Raw genomic sequence first — 13415 nt, forward strand, 5'->3', positions numbered from 1 at the left:
CCTCCCAGAGCTGCTAAGGACTGCCTGTGGGCACCCACCTGTTGGCACCTGCAGTGTTGGACATCAGCTGTCCCCAAACCACGAAGGTCCGGGAAGCAGAGCGCTAGTCCTTACTGCTCTGGCCTCATACCTGTGTGATCTTGGGCAAGGCACTGTCCTGGTCTGGGTCTGTTTTACTGTGTGTCAAAGGCAGCCATTAAACTTAATAACCTCCAAGGCCCCTGCCAGCATTGAGATGCTCTCCCAGTGCCATCTAGTAAAAACATAATGTGGGCTACAAACGCAAGCCACATAGGTCATTTGAGATTTTCTAGCAGCCACATTAAAAAAAACAAAAAGAAAAAGGTGCAATTAGTTTTAATAATGTTTCATTTAACCCAATGTATCTAAAATATTATCATTTTAGCATGTAAACAATACAAAAATTGTTAATTGAATAGTTTACATTTTTTCGTGCTAAGTCTTCAAAATCCAGTATATGTTTTATACTCAAAATGTATCTTGATTTGGCCTACTTGCATTTAAAGCACTCCAGGGCCACATGTGGAGAGTGGCCACGGGATTGGATGGTGCAGGTGAATGCAACCCATCCAGAGTCGGCTCTGGCCCCAGGTCTTCACACTGCGTGCCCCATGCTAGCTTTGTGGATCTGCCAATGACTCGGTGCACACCACACTCAGGGAGGCCGAGGGAGGAGGGGATTACTTCCTTTGCCTTCAAGAAGTTTATGGTCCAGTCTGGGGGGTGGGGGGTACGCAGAAAGAGAATAGTGCAGATGAATGTATTGGAAAACAGACTGGCAATGCTGTTGTGGGAACCACGCATCAGGACTGTGCGTGTTCTTAGAGGCAGAGACCCGGCAAGGGCTGGGACAGTCATGTCACAGCTTGACTCCTGCAACAGAGAGAGGACTTAAGTTGGACTCTGGGGCTAAGAACAGGATTTGGAAAGTTGGAGGGATGAGGAAAATATCATGAATCGTGACTCTTTCTGGGGCATTGAGGGGCCAGTCTGATTAGAGCAGAGGGTAGGGGTGAGGTAGGGTGGGTTGCGGATGACCTTGAAAGCCAGACGGAAGAGTTTAGACATGAGGCCTTGGGGAGCCATCTTAGGCTCTTGATCTGGGAGGGGTTTGTTGAAAGAAAGCAGTGGCTCAGGGAGATCCGCTAAGTCATTGAACGATTGGAGGCAGCACCTGGCACCAGGGAGGCCAGTCAGGAGGCTGCTGGAGCAGGAGGAAGGGTGGGGACGGGAGTGGCAGAGGAGGAGGGAAGAGCAGCCAGTGAGCAGAGGACTGCAGGAAGCCTGTGCAGTGCCGCGGGCCTTCAGCTTTGATGGTATAACTGGGACCATGTGGTGACACCTGGGCATTTTGCTTCTGACTAGGTTCCCCTGGCCAAGGACAGGAAGGACATTCTAGGAAGATGACCTGCCTGAGCAAAGACTCAGAGTCAGGAAGGAAACAGAGGTTGGAGCATGGGGGGATGGCTGCAGGTAACTTCTGGGGAGGCTGGGGGCATGGACGATTCAATTATTTGGGGCTTTAACAAGCAGAGACAGCAATCCCTTGTTGCATGATGAATCAGGTAGATTTTTTGGTCAGCAAGTGGGATGGCAGGAAAAAGGTTTTCCAAGCCAAGCCAAGTAGGAGGAGGTGAGGGCTTGCATGGGGGAAGAAAGGGAGTGGACAGTCCGGGTGGAGGAAGTCATTTCTGCAAAGGTGTGGAAGCAGGACTGGGTACAGCACGTCACTGGGCCTGCGAGGAGACAACCTGTTAGGGAAGACGTCCCAAGGACAGTGGGCACCTGACAGTCAATTCAGTGAGTTACCCTCGGATGGTAACTCACTGCTTAGGTGATCAGGGAGCTGGGGTCAACGGCAGCGTTTACTGAACTCTCACTTGGTGCCAGGCAGCGTGTGGCTCTGGGATGCTGTGCTGAGCAAGGCTCTGAAGGCCCCGCCATCGCTGAGGCCACGAGGGAGGGATCCAGAAGTCAGACGTTAACCCAACATACTGATTTTACATGAGTAAAATTGAGATTATAATGGGAAGAGCCAGACTGAAAGGTTTAGGGATCTGTCAACAGGGACATCTACCTAGGGCTAGAAAAGCCTGAGAAGAAATATATCCCCATCCATTGACTTTCAGCCCAGAAAGGCTAAGGGGGAATTAATCAGAGAAAGGTGGAAGAGGGAAGGATGTTCTAGGCGGTAGGAACGGCCTGAGCAAAAGCCCTGGGGTGGGAAGGAAGGAGCACAGGGTATAGGAACAGATGGGAGACCAGGAATGGGAGTGACATAATCAAAGAGGGAGACAAGAGCTTCCCAGGCAGGAGGAGCCAAGAGCGGAAAGGCCTGGAGGCAGAGAACACTTACTGGGGGGAGCCCAGTGTGGCTGGAGGGAAGACCAAGGCCGGGGCGTGGGGAAGGGCAGGTGAGTGCAGGAGGCTCCCAAGCCAGGGCTCCTCAGGTGGGAGTGTGGGGCCCTGGGATACTACACGAAGGCATCCGAAGCCACGCAAGAGCCCAGGTATCCCTTTTAGATCAGAGGGTCAGAACGAATGTGGTAAAGTAAGAGAGAATAGTCAGGGCTGGACCAGGTGTGTCCATTGGGTCACATTGAAGACCTTTGACATTATCCAAAATGCGAGGCCACTGACGTGTCTGAGACAAGGAAGTGGCACGACCACATTGGTGTGATGGAGGCACTCTTCAGCTGGTGAGGAGGGTGGGCCATGGCAGGCCTGGGTGGCCATTGGGGCAGACACTGGGGCGAATGCAAAAGCCCAGATGAAGGTGGAGGATAAAGGCGGAAAGCTAATGAAACTGCTCTTGGCAGCTGCTGGCTCCTCTGCAGCCTTCAATTACAGCAAATGTCCTCAGCCCAGTTAGCGATTCCATTAAAGCAGCCAAACCTGGAGACCCACATTTCCAGAGGATGCTGTATGAAGCCAGTTAATTCAGTGATTGAATTATTAAGTTTGAGCATCTGTGGCTTAATTTCATTGGCAGTCAGCAGGGCATCCTTCAAGTAAATTGACATATGCTTTGCCATTCCCTCTTAAAATCAGAACAGGCAATTTGGTTAAATTTTATACAGATGTTCTTTTGCAGTGCCTCAGAAAAGCACAAGAATGAAATACATTCTTTTTCTAATTGCAGTCTCCTTATTTATATGTATGTTTAACAACTGAATTGGTGTCAAGAAAAACAACAACCCTCTACCTGAACGAGACAGACCTTGGCTGAGACCTTCAATGTTGCTTGAAAAGAATGTGAAGTCTGCTATTGTTCAGTGTAAATAAATACCATGTAAGCCAATATGGCTGATGCTATTGTTTTGATCTTCTATGTCTGTTGATTTTTTTGTTTAGAAATTTTATCAATTGTTAAGAAAGGAGTATTCAATTCCTACACTTTGATTGTGGAATTATCTAGTTCTCCTTTTAATTCTGTCCATTTTGTTTTATGTATTTTGAGCCCTATTACTGGGTGCATACGTGCTGTAACTGTTAGATCTTCCTGTTGATTGACCCTTTTATCATTATGAAAGCTCCTTCGTTATATCTCTGTGTCGAGCTAGGGCTGGGTCTGGAGCTCACAGACCCCTCAAGCCCATCGTCCAGACTGGGTCACAAACCCTTCACATGCCAGGCTGGGTCCCCAGACCCCTCACACGCCAGGCTGGGTCACCAGACCCCTCACATACAGGTCTATGAGCTAGGTAACTGGCAAAAAGGTCTGTGGAGCCATAGGTTTGAGAGCATGCCTGCCTGGGGTGGACGCCTGAGGCAGTTGATGCCGGCCAAGTCACTGTGCTGTGCATGTGCACTAACCCCACCCACACACAACTTATTTACAAAGAATGTGCGGCACCACCCCCAACTGGACCTAAGACGAGGGGGCCTGATTTAATTATTCTATTTTCCCAACACTCTATTTAAAGTTTTGTTTTGAAATCTTCTGCATCCGGAATTAATGTAGTCACTTCAGCCTTCTTATGCTTACAGTTTGCATGTATTGTATTTTTTCCATCTATTTACTTTTAACCTATCTGTGTCTTCATATTTAAAGTGTCTCTTAACGATGGCAGAGAGTTGAGACTATTGTTTAATCCATTCTGACAATGTCTTTCTTTTAATTGTAGTGTCCATTAACTTTAATGTAATTTTTGACATAGCTGGGTTTCACCTGTCATTTTGTTTTTGTTTTCTACTTGACTCCTCTGTTTTTTGTTCATCTGTTCTTCCTTTCCTGCCTTTTAAAATTATTTGAATACTTTTCAGAATTCCACGTAAATTTTTCTGTTAGCTGTTTAGCTATTCTTCTTTGCTTTATTTTTACAGTGGTTGCCTTAGGGATTACATTATACATCCTTAACTTTTCACAGTCCATCTACAGTTAATAATAGACCACTTCGGGCTGGCCCCGTAGCTCACACGGGTGAGTGCAGCGCTGGTAGCGCTGAGGCCACAGGTTTGGATCCAACATAGGGATGGCTGGTGCGCTCACTAGCTGAGCGTGGTGCCGACAACACAGTGCTGAGGGTTGAGATCCCCTTACCGCTCAGAAAAAAAAAGTCTATTAATCAAAAAAAAAAAAAAAAAAAAAAAAGACCACTTCCCCTAATATATAGAAATCTGACCACGTTTTAGCCCCATAACCAACCCCATCCTTTAAGTTATCATTGTTATAAGTAATACATCTACACGTCATAAACCCTTCAAGATGATGGTATAATTTTAATTTTAAACTTTTAATGGTATATAAAGAAAATAAGAGGGAAAAGGCAGAAAAGAAAACAAAATAATCCACCCAAGAGTCTTTCGCATTTAGCCAGATTTTTACCTTCTCTGATGTTCTTCATTCTCTTCCGAGGATCAGGCTTCCATCTGCTATCACTGAGACAGATCATAGCCCTGCCTGCCCCTGGGAGACTTGTCCCCCTGTGGCTTATGTGTTCAGCGTGGCCAATCCTGTACTGAAAAACCTTTGCCTTTTCCAGATGTGCTTGGCCCACAGCCCCTTTTTGACAGACACGTCCTTTTGGGGGGGCGTTGGGTGTGGGAACTGAGCTACAGAGAATCGAGTTGACGCTCTGCCTCAGTTCTCAGCATGCTGTGGTCAGTGGTCCTTATAAAGCTTGTTTCTTGTTTTATTTCCGTTTTCTGCTTATCCCAGATCCCCACTCCTGGACCTGTCCCCCACAAGGGCATCCACTCTGATGTACTTGATACATACCCTTGAATAGAAATGAAGCCTCCAAAATACATAGTGGTGCCCTGTGCTTTTCATGTACCAGCCTGGAGTTGTGCCACAGAACAACCCTCCTCCTTTCTCACTCAGCCTTGGTGAAATCTGCCTGCAGAGATGTGCGTAGTCCAGTGCATCACGTCTAGCAGCTAGCTGGTCCTCCACAGTGAGCCTCCTCCTCTTTCCACTTACTTTTTGCCCAGTGATGGAACCCAAGGCTGCCTCAACTCCCCAGTGCCACAGACAACAGTGCAGTGACTCACCCTATCCATCTCCTTAGAACCTGAGTAGGGATGTCTCTGAGACACAGGCAGGAGGGGGATTGCATCCTGGAGGGGCCTCTTGCTTTGGGACCTCTCACCTCCTGCCATCCTAACCTGTTGTGCCCCAGCCTGTCCCGCCGGGGTGTGGGGAGCAGAGAGGCCTTCCCCCAAGCCACCCACACCACCAACACTAGCACCTTGTCCTCTTTCCAGGAAGATGTTAGCAAAGCTCTCAGTCTTAGCTGAGGGCTCTCGGTCTGCACAATCTGTAGATGGTGCAAACACACGATCTGGATGGAGGCTTCATTCTTCTCTCAGAAAGTTCAACTGAAGCTGCCAGCTCTGGAGGATCAGGGGACTGAAACCCAGGCCACAGGGACCACCTGGGCCATGCATGAATGGAGAGGGTGTTCCCACGAGGAAGTGCAGTGTCAACTGTCTCAGCGGCTTCCTGGGTGAGGGTGTATCCTCTGCTTGCCCCTGGCTCTCCCAGGACCAGCTCTCTGTGCACAGGTCTCTGTTCTGCGGGGAGCCTCAGGGAACTGGTTAATCTGGCTTCCTGAGTTAGGGAAAGCCTGACGGGGAGAGAGACTGCAGGATCAGAGGGTGGATACTTACTTAATTCCACCAACACTCCCTGATCGCTCTCCAGAAAGCCTGCGCCTGTCCCCACTCCACTCCAAGGAGAGGGTCCCCATTTCCTTACGCCTTCACCACAAGTGGCATGACGCAGCTTCCTACTGCTGTCAGTGCTGCAGGTGAAGCGTTGTATCTTGTTGTTTTAATTCGCATTTCTCTGATTACTAGTGTGTCTGAGTGTCTCTGAGCTGCCCCTTCGGTGACCTGCCTGTTCCTGTCCTGTGCCGCTCTCTGATGGCGATTCCACTTCTTTCTCTACCCCTGAGTTAACTGGTCTGTGAGGTCTGGCTAGCCTAGAAACCATCGTTTCCCTTCAGGACGCCTTTATTCATTTCTGCTTGGACCCAATGTTTGTGTTTCATTGCTTCATGCCTGGGGGTGAGTTTGTTTTATTTCCAAGTTCTCTTTTGGGGGAGCACCTGAGGAATGTCCCATGGAACACCTACACCATCCCTGTATTCGGCATTTTCAACTTTCCAGCAACAAGGAATACTTAACGTGTCCTGTGTCAGGCTCATCCCACTTAACCTCTACAGACACTCTGTGAGGGAGGGACTGTTATTATGCCCGAGTGACAGAGGAGAGACCGAGGCACTTAAAGCTTAAGTGGCATGCCCAAGGTCATATAACTTGTAAAAGTGACCAGCTGGGATGCTATCTATAGCTTAGACTCATGTTAGTTTATCTCGAATAGTGCCTGTTTGAAAGAGCTGCTATGCCCCCAGTGGCTACATGCCTTATCATTCCTAAATATTGAAATTTAATGAAAAAGCCAACCGTGGTGGTACCTTTGCATCTTCCCAGTACCTAAGGTCTGAGAAGGAGCAGGTGGGTGGAGGCAGGGGGCTGGTTGGCTGAGCTACCAGTTGGGTTTCCAGGGAGGACAAATAGGTGTGTTCACCAGGCAGCCTCCTGGAAGCCTGGTCCTGAAGGAGTGGCCTCCTGTGGGGGAGAGAGACAGGAACATGAGCTCCTTCCTGCAAGCGCACTTCTCTCTCTGGCTCCCAGGGCTCTGCAGAGGGAGGGCACCCCGACTTCCATGCACACCCTTTTGCAGGTGTTTGCTGAGCATTGACGGGTTTGGAACAGCAGTGACACGTGAGCAAAAAAAATAACCCCAGCCCTGACACCTGGGGAGACCGGTAATTAATCACACCTTTGGGAGTATCATTCCTCATGGAGAGACGTATTCCACAGGCAGTAATGCTTTCATGAAGACTTACAAGAGGGGAACCTGTCTGATATTGGGGGGGGGTCCACAAAAGGATGGCTTCCCCCAGGCAGTGCTGTTAGGTCTGGAATGAGGAGATAACTAGGAAAGGAAGGGGAAGAGCTTCCGGGAAGAGGGAAAAGAATGTGCAAAGGCCTTGAGGCAGAGAAACACTGGGGAACCAGTGTGGCTGGAGGGGAAGTAGGGGCTGAGTGGTGTAAGGAGAGACCGAAAAGGCCTGAAGGCCCAGGCTAGGATGGCCTTTGCACGCTGGGCTCTTCAGCCTGGAATGTATGTGAAGCTTTCCCAAGCCATTGGAGACCCTCAATTTCCATGTCCTCTGTTTTAAAGTGGATGTGGCTGAGATGGAGCTGGGTGGACATACGAGGATGCTACTTTATCACCTCCCCTTGCAACACACGAGGATGAAAGAGTCTCTCTGTGAATGAAAAGTCACCTCTCAGCCACCCTGAGTCTGACCTCTTACAGTGTCCTGAGGCATAAAAACATCCCAGGCACCAAAGAAACAGACAATACTGGTGTCTTTTTAATCAAGGCTGCAAAAATCCTCTCCCCATGCACCTCATTAAGTGATGTGCTTCTAATACGATTTTCCTTTTAATGTTTAATAATTACTTATCAAAATTCATATTATATGTCTGATGCCTTTATCATTTATATACCATGAGTAATTGTTATAATCACACTATCCTAAAGAGAATTTTGAAACTTGCAGCCTTAAGTTCTGGCTATAAGAAAAATTTAAAAAGTTAATGTGTGTTCATATATTTGTTGCAGTTTACACAGTAGATAAGGTGATGAATAAAAAATTTAAATGATAAAAACATTCCAGTAGGATAAAATTCTGCTGGAAGTGGAATGAAAACATCCCTCGAAGCTGTAAAGAACACATGTAAATTTTTTGACTGTGAAAGAGAAACTTGTTTTATATTTTTAAGTATAATATGATGGTTTTGCATTTTTATAGTATTTAGTCCCATCGGGTACATTTAAAAGAGACATAATGTAGTAAAGATCAGTATGTGCAATATACCCCAAACTATTTAAATTTATGCCTAAAAAAGCCATTTTAGATGTCAACTTAACAATGTGTAAAGCATATAAATTAAAAAAAATTCTTTCAGGAGGTGGGGTGTCAACAATAAACTTGAAGTCCCTGTTGTAGGCCACGGTGCTCTGGGGTGGTGGCAGACGTCGGGAGGAGGGAGCCCAGGGACTGGTATTTTCTCTGGAGACATCCTCCTCTGGCTGGCTAGGCTGGGGTTGGGTGTGGCTTCCTGTTGCTACCAGAACGCAAGCACCCCGAGGGCAGGGATTTTGTTTGTTTGGGTCATTGCTGTCTCCCCAGCATCAACCAGCGTGCCCAGCACCTAGTCAGCCTTCCACAAACATCACCGCCCTTGTCAGTGGCCGACACTCACTGAGCTCTCCCTTTGCGCTGGGCACCTGCGAAGGGCTGCCACGCGTTCCCAGGTAATTCTCACCACCACTAGGCAGCAGGTCCAATTAGTGTCCCCATTTCAGAGAAGGGGAAACCAAGGCACGGAGTGTATACGTAGCCTGCTCAAGGTCACCAATCAAGGAAGTAGCAGACTGGGACCCAGGCATCCTGACAAGAGCCCTTAACTGTAACACCTCTGTCCCCACGGTCCCTGAGGTAGGGCCTGCGTCTTTGGGTTCTGAAACTCCAGAGCAAGCACTTTGGGGCACTCCACGAACGAGATGCCCTTCACTGCCATCTTAAGCAGCTCTCTGCCACCTGCTCTCTCCTCCTGAGTGGCCTTTCTTCTCTCTTCTCTGTTTAATATTTAAGTTGCAGACATCCTGGGACATCCCGGAGACCCGTGCTACTGACCTACTTACCTATTCAACCGTCTTTTCTCACAGTCACGGGCAGCAGTGACAAGCGCAGGGGGTCTCCGGGAGGAAGTAAAGGGGTGTAGAGAGTGGGGACGGCCGCACGTCAGTCTCCTGCTAACAAGCAGCGAACGCTTACAAAAAGAGGTCAGACTCTTCTGCCAAGAGACGGCGACAGCATAACATTTATTCTAAGTGGCTTTCCAAGAAAACAGCTCCCGTTCCTCTGGCTCTCTAAAAGGGCCTCCAAAGCTCTAGCGATGTCAGAGGACATTGTTTCTCCTTTGTTCATAAAAGGGACGCGGCAATCAAGGGCGGACTGTTACCTTGGTAGTGAGGGTAACAGCTGGGGACGAGCCACCTACAGGCACGCTGCCTCTCTCAGCCGTCTCTCAGCCGGACCCCCAGGGCGCAGCGTGGAGGACAGGGAGAGGGCAGCACGCAGCGCCAGGGCAGCTGCCCCCTGAACCCTTTCTCTAAGGCGCCAGGCACACACCTAGTGTCCAGTGTGCCCTGCCCAGGGCCAGGTGCTCTTGGTGGCCCCAGGGGCACAGCCCACTGCTCCCAGTTTCCGAGACCTGGACTCAGGGCCTGGGTCCCTCATCTCTTCTCCATACCCACTGTGGGGTGAAACAGAGAGGTGTCCCCTTTCTCCCAGTTTCTCTGTCACCAGCTCGAAGGTGTCCGAGGCAGGAAGACTCCGAGCGCACTCTGCCTCAGGCCTCAGGGCGGGCAGAGGGTGGGGACGGCGGGGTGCACAGGCCGGCTTCCCCAGGACGGAGAAGTCTGTCCCCGGCGCCCAACACCTGTGACCCTGGCGCACTCACCCCCTGCTTTCCTTCAGGTTCTCACGGCCCATTTCGCGGACACTGAGTCGCAAAGAGCCAAACGACTTGTTCAAAGCACCTCCGGCCACGACTTGGGAGCGGAAGAAAGCACTGGTCCCTGCCTCCTCACCTTGGCCCCTGACCCTTCCTCCCGGGACCCCCCCTCTGCGCCCCGCAGGGGCCGGCGAGGTCTGCGCGGGGTCTGGGCCGGGGCGGAGGCGCGGCCGAGGCGGGCACGGGGAGGCACCTCCCGGGCAGCGACGGCGCCCCCGCCCCCCGCCCCGGCCGTGACGTCAGAGCCAGGCCGGGTAAACTGAGCGGCGGCGGCCGGGCGCGGGGGCGGAGACTGCGACCCGGAGCCGCCCGGACCGACCGACGGAGCCCACAGCTGCCCGTGCGGTGGCGCGGGCGCGGAGCATCCCGGCGGGCAGCCGCAGGCGACCTCGAGGTAACGTCGTCTCTGCTCCCTGCCCGCGGGGCACGGCGCCGGAGGAGAGCGGGGCCGGGGAGGACCGGGGAGCCTCCCGAAGCGCCGCGCTCTGGGTTCCGGAGACCCCGGGGAGCCGGGTCGCGGGGCCCGAGGCGCTTTCCCAGCGCGCGCTCGGAGAGGTGGCTCCCCTCGGGGGCGGCGGGGAGCGGGGCGGCGCCCCGGGGAGGGCCCCCGACGGCGCTGGCGGGCGCTGGTGGGGACGCGCGCGGGGCAGGTGAGCGTTGGCCGGGGCGCCCCGCGCTGTCCCGGGCCGCCCGTGCGCGCGGCTCCCTGGCCGGGCGAAGGGTGAGCGCGAGCCGCTGGGGGGCGGGGGATGCCGGGGTCCCCGGCCGCCATGGCCCCTCACCGCGCCCCGCGCCCGCAGCCGAGCCCCGGAGCCATGGCCCTGAGCGAGCTGGCGCTGCTCCGCTGGCTGCAGGAGAGCCGCCACTCGAGGAAGCTCATCCTGTTCATCGTGTTCCTCGCGCTGCTGCTGGACAACATGCTGCTCACCGTCGTGGGTGCGTACGGCCTGGGCGTCCCCTCCCCGCCACCCCTTCCCCGGGCGCCCCACTTACCCAAGCGCGCTCTGCAAAAAACACAGCCCTCCAGACTGCTGCTCCCCGGGCTGGGAGGAGCCGTGATCGTGGCTTCGCTTTCCTGGTGGTCAAAAGTCAAAAACTGTGACATCCGATAAGACCCAGAACTTATGTTTCCTCTTGATAATATCCTGCTTCCCCTTGCCCACTTTCACCGCGATGAGAAAGATTTCTATTAAAGGGGAGCAATTCTCAGAGTTCAAAATAATATGTTAGAGTAATTATTATCCTCCCCGAAAAGATGGGTTAATAATAACCCTCTCCCAAAAAGGAAGTGACATTTAGGTAGAGTGTATCAGTGAATGGAGAGGGAGACACTTCAGGACCCATTTCAAGAGCAATCTGAATAATGTTGGTTTTAGCTTTTTTCGTCTAGTAGATTTTTGAAAAACTAAATAATTGAAATCCAGGTCTCTTAATTAACCCCATTAACAGAAACGTATTTGACATGCTTTTGCTTTAAAAATCCTAATTTTTAATGAATAAAAAATCATTTTTCATTTAGACTCTCAGTGGCGGGTTATTTCCCTTCTCTCCATTTACAGGTCTCTCATGACAGCTTTTAGAGCATCCAGTAATCAGGTTTTCTCAAGGAGTATCAGAGCGGTGAGGCTCATCGGGGTTTGGTAACAAGGGCCTCAATGCTCCTTGGGCTTGAGGGCTCTATTGTTACACACCTGCCCGAGCTTCTCGTATATTCCTCAGTTTTGCTTTTCCTTTATGGAAGTCTTAGGAATTCTTATATCTTATAAGTTGTATGAAAAATTGCAGATTCCCACTCACATAATAAAAAGATGAAGTGGGCCTGTTGCAGACTTTCCAAATTATTGCTTCCTGCAGGCTTGTTTTTTTCTAAGACATGTAATGAAATATAGATTTCTGTTTCCTTGATTCTTCATTTAGAAGTCTTTTGAGTCTCTCGTTCTGAGAAGCACCAGCTGACCCCGGGTCAGGACTGACTTGCTTTCAGGCCACATTCTGCTTTACTGAAATATTCCTGTGAAGGAACGCTGTAATGAGAAATCCCACAAATGACAAAACCTCTGGGGCCAGTCAGTTCAGCACAGCAGCTGCCCCTGAGAGCAGATGGAACTCTCAGAGCCTTGCGGGGTTTGGTTCTCCTTAGGGAACTAAGCAATGAGAAATTGTTCCAATGTAGGTGCAGGCGTTTGGCACAGGGGTCCCATTCCTAGGGAAGACATGACACCTCTCGACCTTGTTTGGCATTTGATGTGACCATAGTTTTGCTGGTATTTGTCCTGGAGAGAGTTTCAGTGTGATCACTACCTTGCTATTCCCTTCTTGTCCCCAGTCCCCATCATCCCAAGTTACTTGTACAGCATTAAGCATGAGAAAAATGCTACAGAAATCCAGACTGCCAGGCCGGTGCTCACAACCTCCACTGCAGGCAGCTTCCAGAGCATCTTCTCCTATTATGACAACTCTACCATGTTCACCGGGAACACCACCGGAGACCTTCAGGGAGGGCAGCTGCGTAAGGCCACCACACAGCATGTGGTGACCAACACGTCCACTACCTCTTCCGACTGTCCCAGTGAAGACAAAGACCTCCTGAATGAAAATGTGCAAGTTGGCCTATTGTTTGCTTCCAAAGCCACCGTCCAGCTCCTCACCAACCCTTTCGTAGGACTGTTGACCAATAGGTAGGTTATATTATTTTGGTCAAAGGGTTTTATATTTATGTCATTCCAAGCTCATCTGCCTCTTGGAATTCTGCTTATTTTTCACTTAGAATCTGGTGAATCAGTGGTGGGTGAGCTGGGGATAACCCAGTCTCCTTCCCCTTATGTCCCTGTCCTTGGCTAATCATCATTTTCTATTTGTTCCACCTTTCCCTTCTCCCATCTGTTGCTCAAAAAGTAAGGAAATATCAAAGAAGACAGAATAAAGAGGACCTCCCCAGGTGGAAGAACTTTGTTTCTGTCTAAATGCCAGGTTTCATATGAGTACATTTGTCAGAATCGCCCTTGGGCAGCAAGAACCCCGCAGCCACCATAGCCGTGGTCAGGTTTTAGTGCTCCGTGGCTTTCTCTTGTCTTTCACCTCTGGTCATGCACTTCCTTGTAGAAAGCCTGGTGCTTTCTTTTACAGCTGGCACAGGCAAGGCTCTTGTAGATGCCCAGGTGGGGAATGTGGGGAAAGATCGTGCTTCTGCTGCGTGGATGAAGCTTGTAGCTGATGCGGAGGCCATGGACTATGTTCCTTCCCTTCTGCTGGCTACTTTGCTGCGTCCACATGCACACAGGGAAGAGAAC

The 13415-nt window shown here is 50.7% G+C and overlaps 1 protein-coding gene across 1 annotated transcript in view; it reads left to right on the forward strand.

Moving 5' to 3' along the window:
• Positions 1-10940: 10940 nt before the first annotated feature.
• The window catches only part of SLC18A2 (solute carrier family 18 member A2), a 31885-nt gene continuing 29410 nt past the window's right edge, over positions 10941-13415 (forward strand). Inside the window, exons 1-2 of the mRNA XM_063102985.1 lie at positions 10941-11061; positions 12452-12803. Of these exons, the coding sequence (XP_062959055.1) occupies positions 10941-11061; positions 12452-12803 (473 nt within the window). The remainder of the gene's footprint in view (positions 11062-12451; positions 12804-13415) is intronic.

The sequence above is a fragment of the Cynocephalus volans genome, chromosome 7, assembly GCF_027409185.1.
Source record: "Cynocephalus volans isolate mCynVol1 chromosome 7, mCynVol1.pri, whole genome shotgun sequence".
In the NCBI taxonomy this organism is placed as follows: Eukaryota; Metazoa; Chordata; class Mammalia; order Dermoptera; family Cynocephalidae; genus Cynocephalus; species Cynocephalus volans.